At 41.9% G+C, this 26,544-nt stretch overlaps 1 protein-coding gene across 1 annotated transcript in view; it reads right to left on the reverse strand.

Annotated features, from left to right (window-relative positions):
- cacna1g (calcium channel, voltage-dependent, T type, alpha 1G subunit) overlaps positions 1-26,544 on the reverse strand; it is a 144,037-nt gene that overhangs the window by 52,667 nt on the left and 64,826 nt on the right. The window contains exons 3-11 of the mRNA XM_068757269.1: positions 24,286-24,419; positions 18,159-18,256; positions 8,858-9,017; positions 7,107-7,389; positions 6,763-6,855; positions 5,743-6,634; positions 4,985-5,388; positions 2,876-3,027; positions 1,623-1,808 (exon numbers count right to left, since the gene is read on the reverse strand). Coding sequence (XP_068613370.1) covers positions 1,623-1,808; positions 2,876-3,027; positions 4,985-5,388; positions 5,743-6,634; positions 6,763-6,855; positions 7,107-7,389; positions 8,858-9,017; positions 18,159-18,256; positions 24,286-24,419 — 2,402 coding nt within the window. The remainder of the gene's footprint in view (positions 1-1,622; positions 1,809-2,875; positions 3,028-4,984; positions 5,389-5,742; positions 6,635-6,762; positions 6,856-7,106; positions 7,390-8,857; positions 9,018-18,158; positions 18,257-24,285; positions 24,420-26,544) is intronic.

A 26,544-nucleotide genomic window follows, 5' to 3' on the forward strand; every position in this document is an offset into this window, starting at 1 on the left:
TGTGCTGGACGAACCCCCTGCTGATATCCCCATCCTGACCCTGTTCATCAAGGAAAACAAACACACAAACAACAATCACTGCTTCGTAGAGTGAGACAGTTAATCTGGGCCGTTATTTTTATGAACCAGCAGGGAGTCTGCACCAGTCTGTCTATTATTCACTGACACTGAAGCGCAGTTGGAGCTCAGGGATCAATGAACGGGCCTCCGCTGTGTCGACCTGGCAACTCTTCACTCAAATCAAGGCCTGCTTATCCGTGCATAAACAAGGACCTTGGGATCTTGGGCATGTGTGTGTGTACGTGTCTGCACAAGACGCATGGACACAACTACCTGGAATGAAGCGGGATGTGCTCAGATGCGTTTACCACACACTTTCTCCTATCTGTCTCACAGCTGTGTGTGACAGGTATGAACACAAATATCTCCCACTCTTTGAGACTGGTTGCGTCTTCGACTGGCCACTTGTGCCGGTTAGATTAACTCTGCATATTTGATCAGCATCAGACTCCAGGAGTAAACTAATTACAATGCTAAACTAATTACAATGCTACAGTTTGTAAAAGCCTTAGCAATGTAATTTGACTAAATAATGGTTGCCAATAAAACGTTCTCTGGCAGGTCTGCATCGGTCCTCTCCTTCCAACCTACAGAAGGAGTTTCATTTTCACCAAGTGACTTCTGTTAACCTCAACCTTTTCTTGATTCAACATAATTTGATGTCTTTCCTCCATTAGTGAGAAGAACAAGACAGTTCATCCATGTTTCTTGAAAGATTGATAGAATTTGGTGAACATTTAAAAAAAGCAGCAAGGCAACTTCCTCTCCCTCTGACTACAGTGGTACCTCTACTTACGAATTTAATCCGTTCTGGGAGTAGCTTCGTAACGTGAAAACTTCGTAAGTAGAGACGCATTTTGAATGTAAATGCACTAATCCGTTCCAAGCCCCGCAAAAGTATTGTAACGGTTCATGTTTTAGGAGTGTTCATTATTCCTACGCTGCAGAGAGTCCGCAAAGGCATCCAGGGAGGAGGGGCGGTGTGTGTGTGTGGGTGCCGCGAGGAGGAGGAGGAGAACGGGGGAGCTGCGCAGCTCCCCCGTTCTCCTCCTCCTCCTCGCGGCACCCACACACACAGAGAGTTACCCGTCGTGTGCTTATTCCAGCGTCCGACGGACGCTACATTATGATATTTTTTTAAAATATTAATCTACCTGTTAGCTGTTACTTTTTGTCCTCTTTGTTTACTGGTCCTTTGCGGTGTTTTCTGCCTCGCGTTTCTTGAAAAACTGATCCAATGACGTCTGCTTTTGCCGGCTTTTGACAATCCGTCGGAAATGTGCGAGGCAGACGTCATCATAATGAGCAATAGACCGACTTGTCAACACTTTTTCCGGGTGACACGAGGGGGACACGAATAGCGTGCTGGGATACACGCATACGCAACGGGTTGCCAGGCAGATTTTAGGCGATAGCCAATGGCAGAGCAGCTACGAGCAGCTATTTTTGACTTCGTAGCCTGAAACGCCTCCGTAACGAGAGGCAATATTTTCCCATTCAGATACTTCGTAACCTGAAACTTTCGGATGTAGGGACATTCGTAAGCTGAGGTACTACTGTACCTGAAAATGAAGATAAATAGCATGAGCAGCATGCAGAATGTGGCCACGTTGTCCATGGTCTTCATCAACACCACCAGCTGCCTCTGGAGAGCCGGCATGAAACGGACCAGCTTCAGCACCCGCATCAGACGGAATGTCCTCAGCACCGACAGGCCTCCACCCTGCTGGCCCACAATCTCCCACACGCTGTCCAAGAGAAGAGACACACATTAGGACCAAAACATATGTGTTATGAATACACACATTTGCAAATGTTATATGTTAATACTTTGCACTTAATTTTTATTTTATTTTCCTGAGTCTAAGTAGGTGCAGGCCATTATTGCAGGGCAGTAATATTTCTTCAGAAAATCTTTACAGCTGTTCTTGGTATCTGTTTTCTATTTATTTCTATTACATTTCCATCGATCAATGTACAGATCATGTGTAATGCGCATTTGGAATGTGTGCCCCCAAACACTGTCTTGTCTTCGCAGCATCACTAATAGTCAGTGGTTAAAGTTAGTGACTTGTTGTTTGTCGCTGGTTAAAATACAGCTTCAGATCCTTCTGACAAGCCCCTGATTGTCTCTGTGTGCAAAGAACTCACGTTAATAACTCCGTGCGTAAAGTGTGAGATGTCTTAATCAGCTCTCCCACTCAGTCCTCTTGCGCTCAGCGTGCCAAAATGTACATCTTCACGCACCTCAACTCAATTAAAAGGGTTTCCAACTCGCTTTTTTCAGGGTTTACTTTTGTTTTAATTTTCTGATTGCGCATACAAGGCAATCTCAGGTGCAGGAGTCATTTACATATGATTTGCATATTTAAATGGTGATGTGGACAGGGCGGGATGTACAAAGGAAATATACTTGGATTCGTGCACACGCACAGTTACTTACATCTGGATTATTTTGTGTATACGACGTTTTCTGGATTGAGCGTACGCTATGTTTCAGTAGGAAACCCACGGACGTCTTGGTACATGAGGCCACAGGTCACCAGGGGACTGTGGTGCCTGATCAATAACCTCTTTCAGGCACTGAATTCACTACGTTCAAAAAGTCAAAGATCCTGACCAACAATCTTTTTAATATTTTAAATATATTTTAAGCTTTTATATATTTAATTCATCACATTTGGTGTGTTGTGACATTCTTTTTCAGGGCTTAAAGTCTAGGAAAATTTAATTCTGATTAATGTTGTAGTTATCAGCTTCCTCTGTGTGTTGTACAGGCTTGCTTAGGTTTAGGTGTGTTGGTGCTACAGCCTACCTGATGATCACAATGATGCCATCAAAGATATTGTACGGGTTCTTGATGTAGCCGAAGGGCCCGTAGACCAAAACCTTCAGCAGCATCTCCAGAGAGAACAGGCTGGTGAACACGATGTTACTGATCTCCAAAGCATTGGTCAGCTCGTCAGGCTGGAGACGGAGACAAAGACAGAGACGAGGAAGTAATGAGACTATCAGCTTTGCATCTCCAAATCAAAACGATGCTTTCAGGTTGAGGGACACATTTTTACAAGGAAATGCACCTGCGACTAAATTACATTTTTGTATAGAACTGTTTGCAAACAATGCTTTGGACTTTTTGGATTTGTTTTTTAAGGAAGTGACAAAAACAAGTTTGACTGCTGAAAAACCCCAAAAAGATTCCTAAATTAGTGGAAGGCTTTCACTATGATCCAGCTTCAGAAATATTCTGTTAGACTTTGAGGCCTATGCAAGTCCTTGTGACAGCAGAACCCAATTTCATTGCTACATTTGTGTAAAAACATTACAGCATCTCCCATTTCACCGGTTTGCAATTACCATTGAGTAAAAGATTCCATTTGAAAAGCTTGAGCCATTAATCTCTCTGTCCTTCCCTTCTTGCATTAAAGTGACATAATTTTACCTTGGACAAATCACCTTCAACATTTCAAACTCATGTAGCTCTGAGCACAGTTGGTACGACTTACCTAATTCCTATAGTGGCAGTTTCACAGGCTGCACACTGTGTGCAAAAAGCTAAAAGAAAACTTGGCAGCAGGATGTACGGAAATTGAAATCAGTCTCTCCTCCATGTGGATGCAGTTAAAGAGCCAATCAGAGGCTTAGTGATCCTCGTGTCTATTGGATGTTGTCGGACTTGCAATCAATGAAGCGTCTCAGTGAAAGCTTTCAGCAGCCTGTCTGGAGACTAGAGGGATTCATGTTACTCAAACTAGGGCTGATCAATTGAGGAGTGGGATACAAAGAAGGAGGGCATGAAGAATTGAAAAGGAACAGAAAGAGAAGGGGAACAAAGGAGAACATAGTTACTGTAAGGACACTGTAGGAACGGAAAAGGGAGGAGGAAAGAATCAAATCACAGAAAAGTGAAGGAAAGGGCAAAGCAGATAGAAAAGGAGATGACTTGAGAAAAGAAAGGTCTGAATAAAGGTGGAGACCAGAAATCTATGTGGTTGCTGCAGATGTTAGGCATCTGGATATGTTTATATGCACTGGGTCAGGGACTGAAAGTAACCCCATCGACTCGACTCCTACAACACACACACTCAAATCTTTACCTTTCTACAAAGTCACATATGCCAAAACCTCAACCCACAAACACAGACTTCAACCTGCACTTGGCACTGATGTAATTTAAGAGAATCAAAAGAATAACATAATTATGAAAGCGATTTTGCTAAAAATATTAGCCATTTTCATAATGAATTAATGCATGGCTGTATAACAAAGGGTATGAAATAAACACCACAGACACCAATGACATCACAGTATTCATCAACTGAAAATGAAAGCGCCTGTCTAACAGAAACAGTACCACAGATATCCAGTAATACAGGACCGGGCTTGAAAACCGACGTGACATATGGCACTATCAACTGCTGATGATGAGATCAGATAGTGATGCATCACTAAACACAATACAATTGCTGAAATGTATCAATATTGTACGACCAATAATAGTAATCCAGATTAAGTGTACTGTAAAAGACAGATGGAGAGTGAAACAAAAGAAGAAACGTCTGTCAGTTGTTGTGTGTTATATCCAAGCTGTTAAATCTCTCTCTCTCTCTATCATTCTCTCTCTCGTCCCTTATATACACCCACTTCCGGTTTCTCTCTCACATGGCCGTAATTAAACTTATTTAAAAATGACCAAAGAGACATGAGGGATTCCAGTTGGGCCTGTTGGGGTTGTGCAGCTTGCTCACACAGTCACACAGAGTGACACACTTGTGCTCCATCAACGTTTAAATAACACCTTCCTGCAGTCGATACAATCTTTTATGATTTTGCGTTGGCATTTTCATTTGTTGCTCATTTGGATGGAGCAATATCTGAATAGAACCGCGGCACACTCACAACAAAAACACACAAGTACACTAACCTGCTCATGGTACTCGATCCCCATACTCAGAGTATTAATCAGAATGGCGATCATAATCCCTCGGCCAAAGTACTTGCTGTCCACAATCTTCCTAAATGTGTCGCACACCAGCCTCCAGAAGTGAACGACATTTGCAGCAGTTTTGCAGAGGCTTCGGTGCTTCTTCTTCTTGGGCTGCCGGCGGTCTCTCCTGTCCCTGTAGTGGAGATCCTGGGTGAATTCATACACGCCCTCACTGTCAGAGTCTCCAGGGGTGTCGTTGCTTTCATTGCCACCGTCTGATTCATTGGCCAGGGCCTTGGCACAGCACGGACAGCTCTCGGGGTCCAGTGTCAGTGCTGCTGTGTCCATAGCATTGCTAGCGCTGCTGAGGTCATGAGCCGACAGCTGACAGGAGAACTGGACTGCAGCTGAGTGAGAATGAGTGAGAATGAGAATGAGAGCCGGCTGCAAGATTAGACAAGGAGTTAACATTTATTAAAAGTAATTAGCACTCGATACGTTTCTGTAGAAAACTTGCACTTTGGATGGTGCTTGAGGTTTTACCAATGCAAGCTAAAATCGTACTCAGGTGATTCGCGAATTCATTCATCCTAACTAATTCCTTCCAGATTGTTCGTCCATAGGACGACTCAGCAAAGGAAATTCTAGCTAATTCAAAGGAATGCAACTAACTGAGCTAATCACACTCTTTTGCTATAAGGAGTATTTGCGTAATCTGCGTGAACATCTGTTATTTTCTCAGTTGTCTCCAGTACCTGAGGGGGAGCTTGTGTCCACCAGTCTTGAAGGTGGTCGTTCCATGCTCATGGGTGGGATATTCAGGTTAAAGTTGAGGTTTGTCAGAGTGCTGGCAATAGCACTTCCTCGTCTGGACTCTGTCAGGGCTCGAACCTGCAGAGTTGGGTAGTTCTTGGGCCCTGGGGCTGCAAAGGGTACAGAATTCCTCTTCTTGGCCCTGGACATGGGGACCGGCATGAGGGAGGATGCACCCAGGGTTGTTGCAAGGTTTGTGCGTGACTGGGCGCAGTGGACTGTGTCTGTATAGAACACACGGCGAACAGAAGATGACTCTGTGCCTCCAGCAACAGGATTGGTCAAAGCGACAAGGTTTGTATCAGAAGAAGCTGCTGTCACTAAAGGCTGATGGGTTAATGTAAGGTGACCCGTGTCGGTGCTTGCTACATTATCGTTATGAGCAGCAGCCTCTACATCGCTATCCTCCAGACACCGGAGGCTCCCGTCACCCCTCACGCTGCCATTCCCCAGGAGGTAGTGGTGGTGGTGGTGGTGATGGTGCATCATGTGATGAACTGACACAGATTCCTGCCTGGAGGACTTCCTCGTCCTCCTCTGGCTACGTTGGGGTTCAGCGGCTGGGGGCGACGCAGCAATGCTAAACCCAGCATGGCGAGCCAACAGCCTGCAGACATGGGCCACTTGTTTGGCCCCCTTGCGGATGATGTGAGCCAGGTATTTGAGCAACTCATTGTAGCAGGAACCGGGCTCAGACAGAGAAGCCAGAGTGCTGGCGTTGGACATGAACTGCACCCGTTGCTCCTTCATCAGCTGACTCTCCCTCTGCTTGGTCTCGGAGAACTGAGTAGCAATGACCACCAGGCACAGATTGATCATGAAGAAGGAGCCAATCTAAGGACAAGGAAGTGCAACGGACATTATTTTCACACCCTCAATGGATGCTCACACAACCATCCCTAAACCAACCTACTTGTTGAATTATCAGCACACAGCTGGGGGCACCATGAGGGGGCACTTACAATGATGAGTAGGATGAAGTAGATGAAGTTGTAGAAGGAGTGTGCGTCCATCACAAAGTACATGATGTCGACCCAGCCTTCCAGAGTGATCACCTAAAGAATAACACCAAAGTAAATTAACTACGCTCATTAGACAACTCATGAAAGGAAAACGCTGCCGGTTCGAGGATTAAACAATGACATTTCCAGATACCATATTTCACACTCACAGTAGGTTCCACTCCACAGAAGAGTAATCCCCAGCATTCCTATTCTGTACTTTACCCCACACAGGCAAGCCAGAACAGTCACCAGACTTATGGAGCCAGTGTTCAATTTTAGTTCTTTATTTTTATTTTTTTTACCTGAAAGATAGCAATCCAGGCGTAGAAGATGTTGTCGAAGTTGATGGCTCCCTTGAAGGGGTTGACCATTCCGTCAGAGCAGTTGGTGTAGTACTGGTTCCAGTCGATGCATGTGGTGTTGTCAGTGACGTTAGAGTACATGTCCAGGTTGCACTGAAGCCCTCCTTCCTCATAAAGCTTAGGAATAGAGTTGCATTCCCTCATGCCATTATCCTTGGTCTGAGAGCAGATGAAGGGGTTCTCGTCATCGTTTTCAGTGTGGTAGTATTTATAAGAGCGAGGGCTTCGGGGAAGAAAGAGAGGACATATCCAATGATTTAGACCATTCTCAAGTGGCCCGACTGATTTATCACAGCACAGTGTATAAATCACAGTCACTGTATTCCCATTAACTTTGCAACATTAGCTCACATTTGCCTCTTTACGCTATAATTGTCATAACAGGTAAATTATGGCAGATAAAACCTACTGAGTGTAATTAGCAAGTGGCCGTTTCATCATTGAGAAATTAAACTTTTGTTTTAATTAGCGGAAAAATACTATACCTATTTTCAAAATTTTACAAAATCTCACAGAGCCACTGATGATAAGTGATTAATTGAAGTGATTTTATTGAGGCTTTTTTTTTTTTTTAAATAAAAGGATTGACAGTCATTATCAAAAACCAGCATGAGTGCATTGGACATCTTGCAAAAATAATTTTGAAATGTCTGTGAAATAAAAAAGAATAACATCTCTCTTAAGCCTCTTTGCTCAGCAGCCTTTGTTATTACAGCGCTGGTATGGTAGTCTCAAATGCTTTTCAGACCAGACGCGCACACTTCAGGACATGAGATTCACTGACTTGCATGTATTAAAGTTACTTCACATTTCTTCTCAGTATGGTCATTTGTCTAATTAAACCCTGAAATGATGCATGCATGGGGTACATTTACTTCCACTTATAATGATATGCTCTTAGTCTAAGAAAGAGACACTGTATACCCAGTTTACAGTCATAGATGTTACTCTGCAGCAATTTGAGTTGAAGAGAATCTGAATCAGGTGCTAAAATGCCGTCTTTGGATCAAAGTGGCCATCAAGTGTTGGCAGCTCCTCAAAACCATTATGCATTAACTTAAATGATAGCTGTGAGATATCATACATCCTATTGAGATGAATGAAGCCAAGATGGTGCAGGGAACGTAAATAAGTCATAGGTGGCCCACATGGGCTCTGTCATAACTTCACGGCTTATCATTCTCTCTCATTGATCATTTTGATGAGGCTCTATAATCACTAGCCTCATTGTTGTTTATCACAGCTATATTAGAGAAATAAAGAATAATCAATATATCCAATTATCTTGTGCAAATATGTAAATATTTGAAGCCGATATTAGCGTAAACATTTTAGTACATTGACAATATGGCTGCATTTTTTGGCCTCTGGTGTTACAACCTGGTCTTCTTTATCCAGGATACAGACTTAAATTTGGATTTAAAAAAATCATAAATACGAGCCACAATTTTCAAAGAAACATATACAAATGTAAAACAATAAATTCCATCGTATAAAGAATTTATAAAACAGCTTTCTGATTTTCTGCAACTGTCTGCTATAAGAGGTATAGTTGACAGTGTCATCAATACTGTGGTTGAACACTTCCAGAAATCCTACAGTTTAAATTAAAGTCTAACTTAATGAACAAAACAAGATAAACACACTAATTGAAAAAAAAAAGAAAATGGAAAGGGAAACATGAAACTCACAAGGCAAAGGTGTCCTCTACAAAGCAGCGATTTCTCAGTCGACCAACCCACAGCTGGACGCCGACAATGCCAAATATGAAGAAGACGAAGAAGCAGAGCAGCAGCACGTTACCGAGCATGGGTAGAGTGTCCAGCAGCAGGGTCACCAGGATACGCATACCTGAGAAGAAAGGCAGGGGCAAGGTCAAACGGCTGGGATTAACAGACACACTGTGCTTCATGGTGTGTGAACAGCTGAATGAAGGATAGTGAAACAGCACCATTCATTGTAGGAGATGAAGAACAGTCCTTCAAGCCGCATCAATATGGCATCTGGCTCTTGACAAACAGACAAATTAGTTTGTCAGAAGGTCTCTTTTTTTCCTCTGTTTTGAAAAATGTAAATTAACAAACTGCTAAAACTAAAACATGGGTATGGATTACCACTCTTGAACTAAGGCACTCATAAACGAGAGCAAGTGAGACAGAGAGCGAGTGAGAGTGAGAGAGAGAGAGATGTAGCACGCAGCAGCATTATATCAGGATCATTCTATGTTAACATGTTAACAAAAACGTGTTAACTGGTCAGTGGTGATAATTGTCAATAAAAACCAGTGCAGTTTGGAAATGAATTCCAAAGATGCCCCAGAATCAAAATCAGATTCATAATTAATGTTTTACTGCCGGACAGTAGAACAATGCAGCTTGCAACCCACAGAGAGGATTTTTGACAGTGAGTGTCCGTCCGTCTGTCTTCATGATGAGAATAACTTCTCTCATCAGGGTTTTCTGGGACATGAAATGTGTCACTCAGTGACAGCAGAGCTCTTCTGCAGAAACGAGGAACAGAAGGGATGTAGTGAAGTGTCAAAAAGAAAGAAAAAGCTGTCCTCATTTTCAGCATTCTGCTGATGGGCCTCAGTGTCACACAGTTTAAAGGTTAAGAGAGCTTGATTTAAGTCATCAAAGACTGTATATGGGACAGCACAGCTATTCTATAGTGCAGCACAAAAGACATGACCTCATATTCCATCAATGGCTCACACCATTAACTTCACTATCACTGCAGTGGCCACTTTGCATACTGAGCACAACAGTAATGTGACATCTGAACATTTAAAATCTATAGTTCTTCTGAAAGGGGTTTCCCCGCAGTCTTGTCCACTTGAAAATATGATTCAGAACTGACATGCTAGATGGAGACATAAAGTGTATCTTCTAAAATCCTCTGCGGTTTGTTTTAAATAGAACAGATGCATCAATATTACAGCCCCTTTCATCTCTATTGTGCCATTTCCGATGCACCGAACCGCATGAGAAAACTGTCATATTTTTGCAGACTCAGAAAAATATAGTTTTTCATGTGGGTACATCCTGAGACAGAGACTGTTGACAGACAAGAGGGAAACAAGGAGAAAATGTGCAAAGTATGAAAAACACGAGGCGACAGGCAGGAGCTGTCGGAGAGCAATAAAGGGAGGAGAGGAGCGAAGGTTACACCGAAGCACAGGATGAATGAGAGCGAAGCATCTGCACGCAAACATGCATGATGTTGACTGTTTCCAAGAGAAGATCTAACAATGATATGTAGATGCAGGGGAGAGAATACAGAAACACATGAACGACATTCAAAACGGTTTTCAACTTGTGTAAATTGTGTAATAGCCTCCATGTTATTCAATTATCTGCAGAACAGCATTTAAAATACAGCACAAGATGAGATTCACAAATAAAATGTCCATCAGAAACCGTTAACAAGGGCAAAAAATGAAAACCGCAATTTAAATGTTATGTAAGAAAATGTCGCTGCTGGAGCTTTCAGAAGATCCATAGATTTTAAATGTTCAGATGTCTGTGCTGTCTCCTAACTAACTTCTCCTGTCTTCCAGATCCTCATTCTGGTCACCTCAGTTTCTGGATTTTCCATCTACTGTCATGCATTTTGGTTCTCACCTGCTTTGGTCCGTGACAGAAAAATTATGATGCGTTTGCCCCACCCACAACTTCATCAATGTTCTGATATCACAATTGTATTTGTTTAGCTGCTGAAATGCCGGAGGGTTGCTCATAAGGCTTGACAGTCCTGACTCGCTGCTAAGACGAGCATTAAACATTCCCTTTTCTGCTATTTGGAACACACACACACACACACACACACACGACAGTAAGCAGCAGCTTCTTGCAGTGTTATGTGCTGAGCTGTTTGGATGCTGCTTAGCTGTTCCTGAGTTGGTGACAAAAGTTTGGATTAGTGTCAGCTGCAGCCACGTCGACTGCTTTCATACGCTGTCGTCTAGCAAACGCACATCTCTCAGAGGCAACACTGATCCTTTTCTCATTTATCAGAATAAAGAAGCTGTCAAATTGAGCATTTATACTCAAGTTGAGTCAATGTTTCTGTAAATATTTTGCTGCCCTTGTTTTTAAGAGACAAGCTTGTATGGGCTCAGATGGACCAGGTATCATGTGTCAAATTATATGTATATAATATGATTTGAAATATACAGTGATAAATGTTACACGCATAATGTTCTTTTTTTTTTTTCATATAGCACATAGTACCTTTTGGGTATTATGGTATGAATATATTCGAATGAATAATACATTTTGCATTAGTGTTATTGGTGCTCTGAATGAAACTCTTGGAGCGCGTCACAGCGCGGACCCATGCGCTGCCGGTACCGGTACAGGTGCTGGACCACACCGGGGTTCCTCGCTACCGGGGTTCCTTGCTACCGGGGCATCCCGCGTGTCCTCTCGGTTTATCACATTCCCACAATGCAGCTGAACAGGCCGACATTAAAGCGCAGTTTGCAGCGAGAGCCGGTGTTCCTAATGTCATCGGAGCATCAACATATTCATTCGTTCAAGTTGGTCCCATGTTGCTTCTCTTATTTCCGGGCTTACTCATCCTTTTGTTTTAATTTCTGATCGCGCAGCCATGCAGGTGTCATTTACATATGATTTGCGTAAGTGTGGCGTGGACAGGGCGGGGTTGGCTAGTCCTCAATTCCACGTTGATTTGGATGTACAAAGGAAATGTGCTTGGTTTCATGCGTACACCGTTTTCTGGATTTGTGCGTCACCATGTTTCAGTAGGAAATCCACGCAAGTCTTGATACATGAGGCTCCTGGTCTGCCAAATGTAAGAGCGATTCCAGTTTGTAAAAAGTACATTTCCTTTCCAAAGTCGAGGAATAAATAAATAATCTATAGCTAATCCACGTATGACTACAAAGAGAATATTTATCTTTGTATAGGATGAGCAGCGAGCAAATAAAATACATTTTAGCTGTCTTTATTAGTCACAGGATCTGAAATCGTTGGATCTTTGACACCAACAGAGGTTTTAAATGAGGGATGGTTGGTAGTCATTGGACATTTCCACATATTAGTACTGAAATGCATAAAATATTTGTGGATTCTAAAATGAGTTTCTCATGATTGATTGCTATTTTGATTCGAGCATAATCGAAGTCATCAAACAATCAACTTGACAACAGGGACAACTTTTCAGTCGACAAACGTGATTATCAGGAAAAGGACCCCTGTTCACCCCCCAGATGGGAGAATCTGAGTCTGAGCCTCTCCCGAACGGAATAGCATGCTCATTCCAACAGATCAACATTTCATATTCAATAACAATCATCTCTCCCTCATCCTGCGCTTCCTCTGCAACCACACCGTGGGCTGCTCCTCCCTTCCAACGTGGCCAGCAGGCAGCTGTTATCAGGCAGATTAGGTCCGCTTCCTCAGCTCTCCTGTCCAGCTTGAGCTCTGACCCGGCAAGTAATCCGTGTACTTTGAACTAATGGGGTTTCTGAGTCAAGAGCCATCTGATGGACTGATGGACCTGCGTCTCTTCTCGTTTGCTCCGAGTGGACAGTAACTAGCTGCATGTAAGTGACCCTGATGACGAGATGTCCCTGCCATCGAGATACGCCTCTGCATAGGTAAACCATATGACCCAAAAGGAGAGTACATGCAGAAAATGAAAACTGACAGAGAGAAACAACAGCAGAGAACCCATCTTTATTTTATTTTTTTACCCATCTTATCATTGTTTACTTTCCCCAGCGAGTTCCCTTTTTGTGTGGATGATGGTTTGTGTTGAAGTAGAAAGCGTTTATTCACAGTTTTGTGCTTCAACTGTGCATCAACTCCTTTTTACAAACGGATTATTTCCTATTGTTGGCCGACAGGGTTTCTTTGATTACCTGACGTTAACCACGATGACATTAAAAATAAGGGTAGGAAATATACAAAGTTTAAACTGCAGGCTTTGACAGCTGAGCAGTTGTCAATTTGAGGGGTTTTTTTTCTACCAAAAATCGGGTATGGTTTAAAAACACTGCAGTAGTGTTTGTTACATTTTTTTATTTTTTTATTTTCGCCTAAACATAAAAGAACATCTACTTCTGTGTAGGAATATAGAAACTTTACTTTCACATCAAATATAACAATTAAATTTCAGCAATCACAATTCACATCTAAATGCCATTAAAATGTATATTTATTATAGCAGCTGAAATCAGCTTTAAATAGTAGCATTTTGCACTCAGTAATTAGTAGTACAGGAGTCCCTCGATATAACGCGGATCATCATCATCATGGTTTTTTTTACAGTGCTTGAATGCGCATTTTGTTCTGCTGTAGCACAGCCACGTCAAATCAGGATAGAATGGACCTTTCAGCAGTAAAGATTAACAGTTAACTCAACTTATTATTGATACACACAAAACAGAACAGGCTGAATAAATATAACAGCTACGTGTCTATAGATATTTGGGGCTAACTTCATGTTTTACATCTGTTCGCTAACTTACCAAACACACACAAACTTTGTGACAGAAGAAAATGACGCATCGGGTTGAGGGTTTTGACTGAGAGCTCACGTGTCCAATAAGCATTCAAGAAAGGGACCAGAAACGTTCCAAGCGATTATGAGATAGCCAATTAGAGGGCGCAGGGGTGGAGTCTTTTTGGCTTTAACGTGTGCAATATAATGTGTGTGGTAAAAGGTTTACAGCCTTAAAACATATATAATAATTGTAAAAAAATAAAGCGGACTACTTCGCAGATTTCGCCTATTGCGGGTTATTTTTAGAACGTAACCCCCGCGATAAATGAGGGACCATTGTATTACAAATATTGCATGCTGTGAAAATAAATAAATAAAAGTTGAAACAAACAAAAAGGTTTTGGGGTTTGTAGAGTTTAGAAAACATATGTTTTTTCCTAAAAAAGAGACACTTCTGGACACATCCATGACCAACTGCTAACAGTGAATATTAAAATCTACACAGAAGTCACAAGCAGTTATGCCTACTCAGAAGTACCAGTAACAAATTACAAGCCGGGGGCAAGGTCCTTGCCTGTACCAGATATATGAGCGTAAAAGCCAATCAGCAGGCAGACAGCGGTGATATAATGGTGGCACAGCATAAGATTTTTGGTTTTATTAGCAGCCACTGGATGGAGACTGAGAAATGTATCCTTCACTTCCACTGGCAGCAGTGCCATGTTAATGCATCAATCAATGGCAGAGCTCAGGACATGAACACCAGCACGTGAACAATGTGTTCCCTAGAACAAGTCCGAGGGTGTGTGTGTTTCAAGATGACCTCCATTCACCTTCTGTGTCAGCACAGACTGATGGTAAGAAGAAACACACAGAGAAAGAGAAGGAAAGAGAAGAAATGTAGTGCTCAACACAGCAAAGCCAAGAGATGGGATAAATGGAACAAAGACGTTCGCTCCATCCGATCTGAATCCGGGACTATTAACACGTCTTAAATAGGGAATGTGTTCGTTGTTGATTTATCACATCATAGCTCCACTTCAAGGAAATCGAGTAGTTGCAGAAGTTGCAGTGTGACAAAAAAGAGACATCCTCTAAGAGGAAACATGATGCTTAAATTGTCAGCTTCTCATTGACTGCAAGTACCTGATCAATTAGGAGCGATGTATCCATTCACACCGATGACAGCCTGATGGATTTGTGTCCGTACTATTGGTTACATCAGTAATATCTGCTTTAATTCACACAGTTGCGGCACTGCATTGACAGGCTCCTTATTGCACACAGTTATTGCTTTTATGCCGACATCGGCAACGTGTTGAGCATTTAGCTGCTTTACACCTGAATCTTTGATGCTAGTTCATCTGTCAGGAACAAAAACATTATGTCACCACATGTGTTAACTATTAAACTGTATTTCACACTGGATTAGAATAACTCGTGGTTAAGATGACCGCATATCAGATGTCATATGATATGAAATATAACAGGACACTTTGCTTAGTAGCTTCTCCATTGTCTTGAATTTACACCAAATTCTGCTAAAGTAATACTTAGCAGATGTTGCAGCTGCTGTTTTTACAAAATACTCCTGTGACCCCATGTTGAAGAGACACTGAATCACGCAATCCCGTCACGCAACTTCATTTTTGGCGGGGTCAACAAAAGGTTTACAGTGTTCAATGAATAGCCAAAAGAATTAATACTGGTCATTGTGTAGTTTATTTTTACATGAAAGATTAGATAGCATGATAGCACCCTAGTATTTAGTTATGTTGCATCTGAGGTTGGAGATGATCAATAGAAGGAAAGAATTGGATCAACTATTGTTTGCATTGCACTTTTAAATATCTTAATACAGGATTCCCATAAATAGAGTATGCATTTATGTTCCGATCCATACTGGATGTAAAAGTTCATCAATGTGCAGTTTAACATAGGAATGCAGGAAAACTCTGCAGGAATAAAGAGGGAGAAAATCACACCGTTTCTATAATGTAGGGCTATTCTACATATATATATGTACATATATAATTCAATGCTGCTGTGATGCTACTCTGTTAGAATATAATATATCCTTATTGCCATTGTAACATGGACAATGAAATTAAAAGTGCCAATGGAACAGTGTTAACATTTTACTGTTTTCTAGGACATCAGGTTATCGTGACTATTTCAGATCGTTACCTGATATGAAACAGACAGAATGATGATGAATTCAGCTTTAGACAGTGTTTGATCTGACGTTAGCAGTTTAAGGAAGACATTTGCACATATGCAGTATTTTGAATCATACCCTGCTCCAATCCAGCAAGTTGAAGTGTGACAACAGGTTGAGATCATTTTGGTCCAAAGGACTTGAAATTATTGGCTTCATCAGAGAAAAGACAGAGGCTGTCAACAGCTGAGCTTCTGCAGAGGGAAGCACCTACTGGCTGATTCTGTGTGTCTGTCTGCCTGTCTCTTTCTTTCTCTCTATTATACATCAGATTTTCTATTTCCTTTGCCCAGGCATAGCTGACCAACCTTTCGGTCCCATCATACGTGGCAATGCTCAAACTTCAGCCAACCCAGTGCGTGAAGAGTCCACCACAGTATACAGTCTACTAACTCGCATTTTTAATGAAAGAAAATAAAGAGATTTTTGCGACGTTTCTATTGTTCAAACATTTCAATAATTTCCAGATATTGTTCCGAAAATTATAGGAAAGAGAAGAGCAACTCAAAATGACCTGAACTTTGTGAGCCAACAGCAACAGGCACAATTAATGCTGAATGCTTTCTGTGATCTCTGGAGACGTGATTAGGGAGGTGAAGGACTGTGTGGCAGAAGACCGACTGTAGGCACACCAAATGCATAGGGGGGGGTGGGGGGGTTCCTGTCACCGTCACCCCTCTAACCAGACATTTTTACCAGAGGGGCCACAACCAACAAATCATCCACACATTATTGCAGGCTGTGCTTAGTATGGGGAATAGTTGGATGCCTAATGATGAGCCTGTTAGCACTGTGTGTTAATGGGGGGCCTAATACTGTACGACAGCTTTGATTAAGAAGAGGGTGAGGTAACAAAAGTCTATTTCCTTCATCGATGTACGTGGGTTAAACACCTGCATGCACACAAACACTTCCCAGGGACCAGTGCTTCGTAGCAAACTCCTATGACTATGTGAGGAACTAATGACATAGCAATGGCCTGTAAGTACATGAAAGCACTGCATGGGGTGGAATCAAGAATGAATGTTAATATAGCTACATAGAAAGGAATGAAGGGTTTTGGTTAGCATCAAAATTAAGAAGTATGTCTGCCAGTTTTTGTGAGTGCAGCTATGAAACGCAGTCCTTTAATCAAAGGCAGCGCATTGGAAAATTGCATATAAATCTGTGGGAGCTAGAAGTGATGGAGATGAAGATGCTGAGGTTCTCCTTGGGAGTGACCAGGTTGGATAGGATTAGAAATGAGACAATAAGATGGACAGTGAAGGTTAGACGTTTTGGCGACAAAGTCAGAGGGACCAGACTTCGATGGGTTGGACATGTCCAGAGGAGAGACGGGGACTATATCGGTAGAAGGATGCTGAGGATGGAACTGCCAGGGAACAGAGCTAGAGGACGAGCCAGGAGAAGATACATGGACGTAGTGAGGGAGGACATGAGAGTGGCGACTTATAGTCCGGAAAGTACGGTATATTGTTTAATATTGACTAAGACAGGAAACCAAAATTCTATATTTTACTTTCAATATTTTTGTTATTATGTTGTGACATCCCAGGGCTTTGGTCCTTCTAGGATACTGTGTGTTTGCCACGTTCTTGTTGGTCCCCTCTTGAAGTCTGCCTTTCACTGCACACATTGCCTTTTGTTCTTGCGTTTCTGCCTTTTTCTTGGCACTGACCAAATGCACCTCACATTATCCCACACATTCATGCACCCTCACACACCACTGATGCTGACTTCCACACTCCATCACAGTGTTTATTGTTTAACATGTTTATTAAACTCTTGTTAACTTTGGGAGCCGCCCTATCTGTTAAACAATAATGAAAGGTCTTGTTCCTGAAAATATCTGAATAAATTCTCATTATAATGAGGTACGGAGCCAAACTAAAAAAACAGTTGAATGCATACAAACAAAAACATATACTTGTAAGTATGTATCCCTAGCATCCTACAGTAGCTTTCGGTCAACATCAGCCATGCATGTGTCTCAGCGGAAGTGCTCGATCTGGTTATTCAGTAATCCCTCTCTCTCCCTCTTTCTGTCTCTGTCTGCAGGTCCTTCTGTCCCAGGCGCTGCAGAACCTGGACCTGTGGCCCTCAACACTGATGCCCATATTGCTTGCATTAGCATTTATAGTTTTATACATCTCTCTCTCTAAAGTGCCATGAGATAACTTACTGTTGTGATCTGGTGCTATATAAATTGAATTGAATTGAATTGAACTGATATCAAAAGACACTGTTCTGGGATCCCGAGTCTGGTTTGAAGCTGGAGTGTCAGTCTGCGGGTTTGAACTCACTTGGTACTCGGTTGATGGCTCTCAGAGGTCTCAGCACACGGACCGTCCTCACTGCTGAAAAGCTGACATTCTGCAAGTTTAGAGAATATTCCAGCATCCTGCAAAACAGAGAGGCAGAAAATATGTGTAAATACAGTAGCCACCAACCAGAAAAATTCATTGTTGCTAGGAATGAAAAACAAAGAATATGTAACAGCAATGTTATAAAGGCAATAATATGATTCACATCTTACATGTTCTCCATAAGTGGGTAGTAATTAAACATTTAACATCCTGAATTGCATTTGCATTCTCCCCTGCTATGTGTCTTTTGAAAAACATTATGTTTTCATTCATATGCTTCTCATTGGACTGCAAATAACAAAATAGAAATTTCTAAAAACACCAAACACGCACAGACAATGCATGTGTTTGCACTTTTCTATGCACCGCAGCATGCAGGCAATGTTTGCGCATTTGCCAAACACACTCATAGTATCATGGGCCTTGGTTCAGTCAACCTTCAAAGGAACAAGAAGCGTAGGTGCATCCACTTTCAGAGATGTCAAGATTGAGTAAATTACTCGTCACTGAGAGGAGATTCTGGCATCATTGGTGCATAAAAGAGCACAATGACGTCAGTCTACAGCTACACTCGAAACAGCCTCTCCAGCAGGTGTTCCTGGGCTGAGACGGGAGGCTAGAAGGACAGCACAATGCTGTTTGTGTGTGTGTGTGTGTTTGGAGCAGATGCTGAGCACATGTGCAGCTCGAGGGAGGGTGCAGATGAAGGAATTCCCTCCTTGCACCAAGTCTAAGTCTGTCCTTATGAGAAATTGTGTGCATCTTTGTGCATGTGTGTGTTGTGTGCATTTGCGTGTGTGGTAATTTTAAGTGCATGAATATTCCCTAATGAATTTTTTTTAATTTTATTTCCCACAGCAAACATCTTCAGAATTGTTTAACATTTTGCAAAAACAGATGCATCCACTGTCAAATGCAGACTTATTCTATACAGATGCACTGAGAGCTGACAGATGGCTGACAGGCTGCAGAGAAACAGCCAATGAGTGAACAGTTAACAACCCCGAGATGACCGCCCATCACCAAGAGACAGATCCAGGAGAGGTTATAGTCCCTTAGAACAGGTACCTCACATTATCAGACATCTAATGAGCTGTAAAGATCATCATCGACATCCAGGTCAAAAGCAATGACCTGGAATATTTATGGAAAAACAAAACAAACATCAACAAACATTGAGAACACACTCAAAAATAAAAGCACCGAGGCATAAATGCCCCTTCAAAATAATGAGTTCCAAGGTTGATATTATGCACAGCAAACAAAAATAGAACAAAAAAAACTCCAACAAAGGAACACTTTGACAATGAGAAATTTAATTTAAGCCGAGTTATCTCTTGTGGACAAGAAGAGACTAGTGAAAAGACATGAGTCATGTGTAACCCTAACCCGAGAGCAGAGGTCCAACAACAGGACACCACGCATGTTCAGATCGAGGAGGCCATTCATCCCAATCACCCCTCTCCAGGTCTCTGCCCATGACAACGTTGAAGTCCCCTAGAACAACAATGGAGTCCCCAGTACCCCCTCCCTGGGACTCCAAGAAGGCCAGGTACTCTGCACTGCCAATCGGCCCATAAGCCAAGCAACAGACCCTCTCAAGGGTTTGGGTTCCAGAGCCAAAGCTGTGGGTGGAGGGATATCTCTCAACATCCCTCACATGCTCCACCTCCTTCACTCAAACGAGGTCACATTCTATGTCCCAAGCGCCAGTATCTGTGCCCGACGATCAGGTTGTTTAGACGCCTGCCGCCTAATCCACATCCATCTCCTACGGTTCACTCGCTGGGTGGGGAGTCCACCGGAGGTCATAATCGTACAGTTAACTGTAATATTAAAGTCATTTCAGAGCAAAAGACTGGCTATAAATACCCTGAGCAATATAATGCTAGTGCTAGGGCCATTTTTCATCAGACAAAGTTAGATAAACAAAGATAAAAGCACATGATGAATGATGTCTGTTGAAAAATAAAAAACTCCGTGCAAAAACACTTGCTTCCCCTGATGAGAGCCAGATGAAGTTCGGAGCACCCAGTGAAAGCCGACCCATCTCCCCTCATCGGGAATAAGAAACAGACGAGGAGAAATGGAGTGAATCAAACAAACGATGGATGGAAACGCCAGGAAGTCGTGCACTGTTTTTCTCAGAGTCCGTGCCAGTGTCAATGATGCTGATACAGAGAAGGGCAGTGGGGCATGCACTGAGAAATGAGAAGCAGGAGAGGGCGGGGGAGGTCCAACCTTGGAGGGAATTTTCGTGAGGAGAATTCCCAACCCACAGCACACAAAGCAAATTTATACATAGGAAATGGAATCAAGGATGAAAACAGTTTCAGATCGCATCGCACTCACTCTGGCATTACTCACGTGCCCATTTTGACATGGAGAAATTATTTCAAGAATTTACTCAGAGGATTTTGAGGGCGACTCATTTACATGGATCTCATCATGCATGCAGAAAATCTCACACAAATGCTGTAATATTGTTGACATCTCCTGAGCTCGTCCTCTAATATCAGAAAGGCTGAATGCATGAAGACACAGTCCAGTTAGGTCTCCTCTAAAACAAAGGCAGCAACAGATTGTAGAAACCCACAAACACACAGCAGAATTCCACTTGTTATGGGAAAAGTATTCTCGGCAGCTCAGGAATGCCCGTCGAACCTGTCCTGTCCTCACCTAAACCTCATCTGCCTGATTTTTAGTGTGTATTTATCTTTCTCGCCATTGTCTGACCACCTCAGTCACTTTACATATCTACCGTCCTGCACCTCCTGCACCGTTTGAATGCTAAATAGCTTTCTGTCTTTTTTCTGACGGAACAATGAAAAGGACCGGTCGATGGAAGGATAAGCCAAAATGGTAAAACAAATCAAATCAATGTTGAGACCGATAGAAGTGGATGTTCTCAGGAGTCTATTGCTCCATGATTTCCCTGGCTGACTTTCCACCTCTGTATTCTTATACAAATCGTGATGGATAGGCTGAGACGTGATGAAAATAACCGAGTCGCCTCTGCTTTGTTTGACACTGGGGAATATGCTTTAACGGTGAAGAAACTATGTGATAAATAATGTTGTAATTATATTTTATTATGACTAACTGATGAAGCCAGTGGGGGTACATGGTTGACAAATGGATCTAGTTATTGTGCAATGTGTTTCAGTTCAGTGGTTGCAAACCATGTCTGAATCAGACACGATGAACATTTTCCCATATCTACTGTTAATGCGATGAATAGAGCTGATTTATTTTGATATCGGTCAATATAAGACAGAATCAATATCTTTTTAACTTAACATAGCTTTTAGGCTGGAAACAAGGATGCTTTCTTAGCCTAGCGTTACTCAGAAATAAGTTTTATTGATTGATGGTAGTTATTTTTACATTTACAAGAAATCAACAAACATTTGTAACCGACAGAGATTCCTGCAGTGCCGATTAGCGCTAAAACCATAAGCATATTGTGTTTTTTTGTTGCCTTTATTGGGTGTGGAACTCAGATCTTGTCAAAATGTTGTTACATTCGTGCACTACAAAACACTCCCTCTGCTTCCCGTACAGAAGTAAATGCTGATTTATTCAACAATAGCAAACATTTTCATGCCAACTCTAACACTTGGAATAAAACCATTCATCTAGGAGAAACTGAGTCATAGTCATAAACATTGAGTTATACACAGTTACTTGATATTTCTCGGAATAAGAACATTGTCTTATACTGAGAAGATGTTTTGATTCATCTACAATTAAACAACTGATTAACTCAACTATTGAACTACAGTGATTTATTTCTGATGCTGCATATTCTCCTAATTATTCCATCCTGTCATTTTTCTCTTATATCAAAGAAAGTGCATGTTGTGTGACCAGAGAGATCCGGAGAGAGAACAGACAGATGGAGTGATTGCACGCAGAAGCAGAAACTTGTTCACCAGCAACACTACAGTATGTGCCATCAACCCAATCTGTTGCTTATCTAACCCAAATGTTGAGGAGCTTATTCTTCGTAGTCATGTATCATCCCAAAGCGAAAGGAAGATTGTGACCAAGCTTTCTCTGTTGTAGCCCCCAAACTGTGGAACGACATGCTAGGTCCGGTCGCGGCCTACCAATCATGGCGATCCAGCTGGAGCCTGCACAGCTAAAGCTCCTCGGGCGTGGCAGGCCAGTGGGAGTTGACTTCCTGTCAAACAGCTTGTCCATTGTATGCTCTGATTCTGTGGTCTGTGATTGGGTGACGTTCAGACTTGGTAAGAGACTCTGGGCCTTAGGCGTTAGATTCAGTACTGATCTCGCCATCCTCGCAGGTTAGTTGAACTGTGTTTAGGTACACTAGGTTTAGGGGTGCTGGCTCCCCCCCACGCATTTGTTCTTATTTCATTTATGCTGAAGTGATTTTAGTTGGGATTGCGGCATTGAGCGAGATTAGTTGTTCGCTGAGTCAATAATGTGTTGTGTCAAAAAATTCAAAGAGTCATTTAAAACACTGTGGCCCTCAAAAATAAGGCTTTCTGAGGGCAGCTATAACATTTCTGATGATGATTTCTAACTCTAAATGTCATAGCATAAAAAATACAAGCAAAAGTTCAGTATCCAGGAATCAGCGCTCCATGTGGCATCATTGAACCTCAGAAAGTCAGTACACAGCTCCACACATACACCAGAGCCTGCTTCTCTGCCACATAGCCAACAATGTGTTTTTTATACAGTAACTCACAGGGCATCTGCACAAACTATAGGCCTATCAATCTATTATTATTATATAGAAGGACCAAACTAACAGTAGTTGTGTTAGATCGCTATCACAGCATGAACTGGACCAAAGCAATCACAATAAAAAGACATTTCATACAATGCTAGAATAAAAAATTAAAATTGACAAAGTGATAGAACACTCATTGAATTCAATGTTTCAAAAATTATATTGTAAGAAAACATCCATACATCCTTGTAGACGAGACGATCGGAATCCTCCCTTCTACAGCTGCTTATCCACCTTGCGGGACACGAGTGTTTCTGGAGCCTATTGCAGCTGGCTACGGGTGAGAGGCACACAAGCGTGCATGTGTGTATGTGTGTGTGTGTGTACAAATACATTGTTTGCCAATATATTTGTATACAGCAGAGATTTAACACAAACATCTGCAAATGATGTAAAATAATAACCAAATTCTGACTTTTAAGTGGTTTTGCTTCAAATGTCAAGTTCAAACACTTATTTACACGACAAATCTGTTGGGGCTTACTTTGAAGTAGCTAAATACAAATTCAGGGGACGGGTTCTAACTGGTTCCAGCTTCAAATCCCAATTTCTCAGATCTCTTCTGGAGGTGGCAAACAAAGAAATATCTGCATCTTATAAATCCAGCAATAATTACAAACTAAAAACTCATTTTTCACTTGCAGATTTGCTGCCCAAATCTGTGTTGTGTGTTTATTTTGGAAAGGAGCTCAAATAATTTCAGTTTGGTCTTGATGCTGCTTTGCAGGAACTTCCAGATATTGTTGAGCATATTGAAGGCATATCTGGCTTTACTGAGCCAGTTCTGAACACCCTTACCTGCCACCCCCCTCACCTGTAACAATTCTTCCCAGATAGGTCAACCTCTCCTTGGTTTTTAAAACTTTGATTGCAGGCCGGGACGAGTGTTGGACAAAAATAAAAAAATGACCTTCATAAGCTGCCTGTCAATGGAGAAACCTGAGAAAATGTTGACCGAATAAAATCTCAAAGGAAGAACTACCGAGTAAACGTGAACGAGAGATCATGGGAACTATACTTATGGGAAGGAGATGGAAGTGGGTAAGGCGTATCCTGAGAAGGAATAAGGCCGACACTGCAAGAACAGCGCTACACTGGACCCCATTGGGGAAGAGAAAACCGGCTCGGCCAAGAACATATCTGGCGGTAGAGATGAGACTGATGGGACATACTTGGAGTACCATCGTAACAAAAGGCCAAAACCGTGGCGGCGTTTTGGTGCTGCCCTCCATGTCTGTCAGGCATAAAGGCATTAAGAAGACGCTTGGCCACCTGTGTGCTCGTGCATGCGTAACTCACCCAGCGACCACTATGAAAAAGTCCAAGCGATTCCACGTGTCTCCAAGATAACATTTCTTTCCAAAGATCCCCAGCGCCACCATCTTGATCACCATTTCAATGGCAAAGAATGCAAAGATGAAGTCATCAAAGTCCTGAGGACAGAAAGACAGAAAACACCAGTTAGAGTTAGACTCATGGGCATGTTGGTAGCTGTATTCGGTCAGGCAGTATTGTACAATTTGAATTTTTATGTGACAACGGCCTTCGATGAGATTAAACTAGTCCTGAAATATCACAATATTATCTTTATTGTGATTATTTGAGTGGATGTTGTTGTTACTCGGCCTATATATATGTGTACATATATTTACTGTGAGATCAGGCAATATCTTCAACTTACACCAGTGTAAGAGCAGTCATATCTTGTGTTTAAAAATAGCCCACTGTGAGCCTTTGAAAGTAATGTGATGCTTTATTAAATCCTGCAGAGGAATCCTCTTTTCTCTTTGCCCTGTTGCCAGAAAGTCAGGGTTCCTGTGGAGCGGAGGAAGAGAAAAGAATAGAAATGAAAGCTAACAGCCTCCTTGCAGCTGCAGTGGATTTGATCGCCTGCTCAAGGGCACTTCAGCAAAGCAGATGCCTGGTGGAGATATGGGTCCTCAGGCCTAATGAGGGTTTTCACACCAGGAGAGCTTCTCGCTACTTTGGCAGTAACTCTAGAGACAAATGCCACCCGATTTGGAGTACACAATTTAGTAACCTGGAAGAAGCCTCTCATTTCGCTAATCAGTAATTCTTTTCTCATTACTATTCGTGTTCCTGAATGAGCTGCAGCGCTTGGCAACTTATCAGTCTGGACGGAAGAGAAAAATATGGACAAGAAAGAGAAATTTAAATGAAGAAAGCCTTCATTGTTGAAATATTCAAATCAATAAATACATTTAATGAGGCATGAGAGGCAGAGTTTGAGTTAAAAAGAGAAAATCCAGCCCCCCCCCCCAGAACTTCTGGATCAATGCACACTTTGCACAGGACACCCATCCGAACACAGAAGGGTAAAAATATATAAAACCCTGTTAGGTTAAGCCAAAGCTCTTGAGGTTTTGAAGTCTGCATGGGAATGGATGTGTGAGAGCATGAGGCAAAGTTCTCCTCTGTCCGATCACAGAGAGTCAAACAATCCGAAAAGATTTTACTCAACATATGGAACCGACAGTTGGCATCTTTAACAAATAGCTGCCGCAGGTGACCTCACCAATTCTGACTGTACAACAGTCCAGATGTTGTTCACAGTCCAAAAAGACAGAAAAGCCTCCAAGCAGATGTGGAGTCTCCCCGATGAAAAGGTAGAGGAAAGAACATTGTGCTCAGTGTTTGAGCTAAATTTAATCCAAACTGTCTGCTAGATCCAACGTTTCTGTGCTGGATGATGTAAGTAAGTATTGTGCATAACGCAGAGTAAATACTAGTAGCTTCAGTTCACAGTGGTGCAATTAGTGCCATTTAATAACAATAATATGCAAACTACACTGTTTTATTTGTGGGTTACTGTCCTGATGACTCTGATGATTATATACAGGTACTATCCGAGGCGCGATTTTACGACCACTGATACCAGTATGTGAGACATTTGTTGCAGGGCCACACAGAAAGAACAAATAAATAATTTGTATCATTTCCATTGTATTGATTATTAGAGTCTGACAGGTGTTTTATTTTGAAAAACGGCCTTAACATCTCCACCGTAACATTCGCCTGTGAACCTTCACGTGATACATTACTTAAAATACGCCTGAAAACTGGCGAAAATTAGTAAAGAACAAACGTCTTTGGAGAAGCGGAAAAGGCCAGCTAAGGAGGAAGAAGAAGAGCCGACAACCTCCAAAAAAAGAACGCTTCTTTTAACGGACAATAGCAAGAGTCATACTGAAAACATGGGTTATCAACAGGTGACTCATTCACCAAGTCCACTCTGCATATGTGGAGAGAACAGAGATGAAGAAACCTGGATTAAAAGACAAGAACTTGGATATTTTTGAATTATATTTGAATTGTATTATATATATATATATATTTGTTATTTGGGAAAAGTACCTGCAAATAAAGCAGTTTACCACTCAAACTGTTCAGAGAAGGAAGCAACTATTCCCCCCCTGGGTCGAGGCATAAAACAAAACAAAAAACCAGTGCACATGTTGGACAATCGAGAAAATCAACAGCTGAAACAACTCAGCAAAAAGAACAGAAATTCAAACAGTCCTGCTGAGCCGAAAAGGA

This window comes from Brachionichthys hirsutus, unplaced genomic scaffold (assembly GCF_040956055.1).
Source record: "Brachionichthys hirsutus isolate HB-005 unplaced genomic scaffold, CSIRO-AGI_Bhir_v1 contig_882, whole genome shotgun sequence".
NCBI lineage: Eukaryota > Metazoa > Chordata > Actinopteri > Lophiiformes > Brachionichthyidae > Brachionichthys > Brachionichthys hirsutus.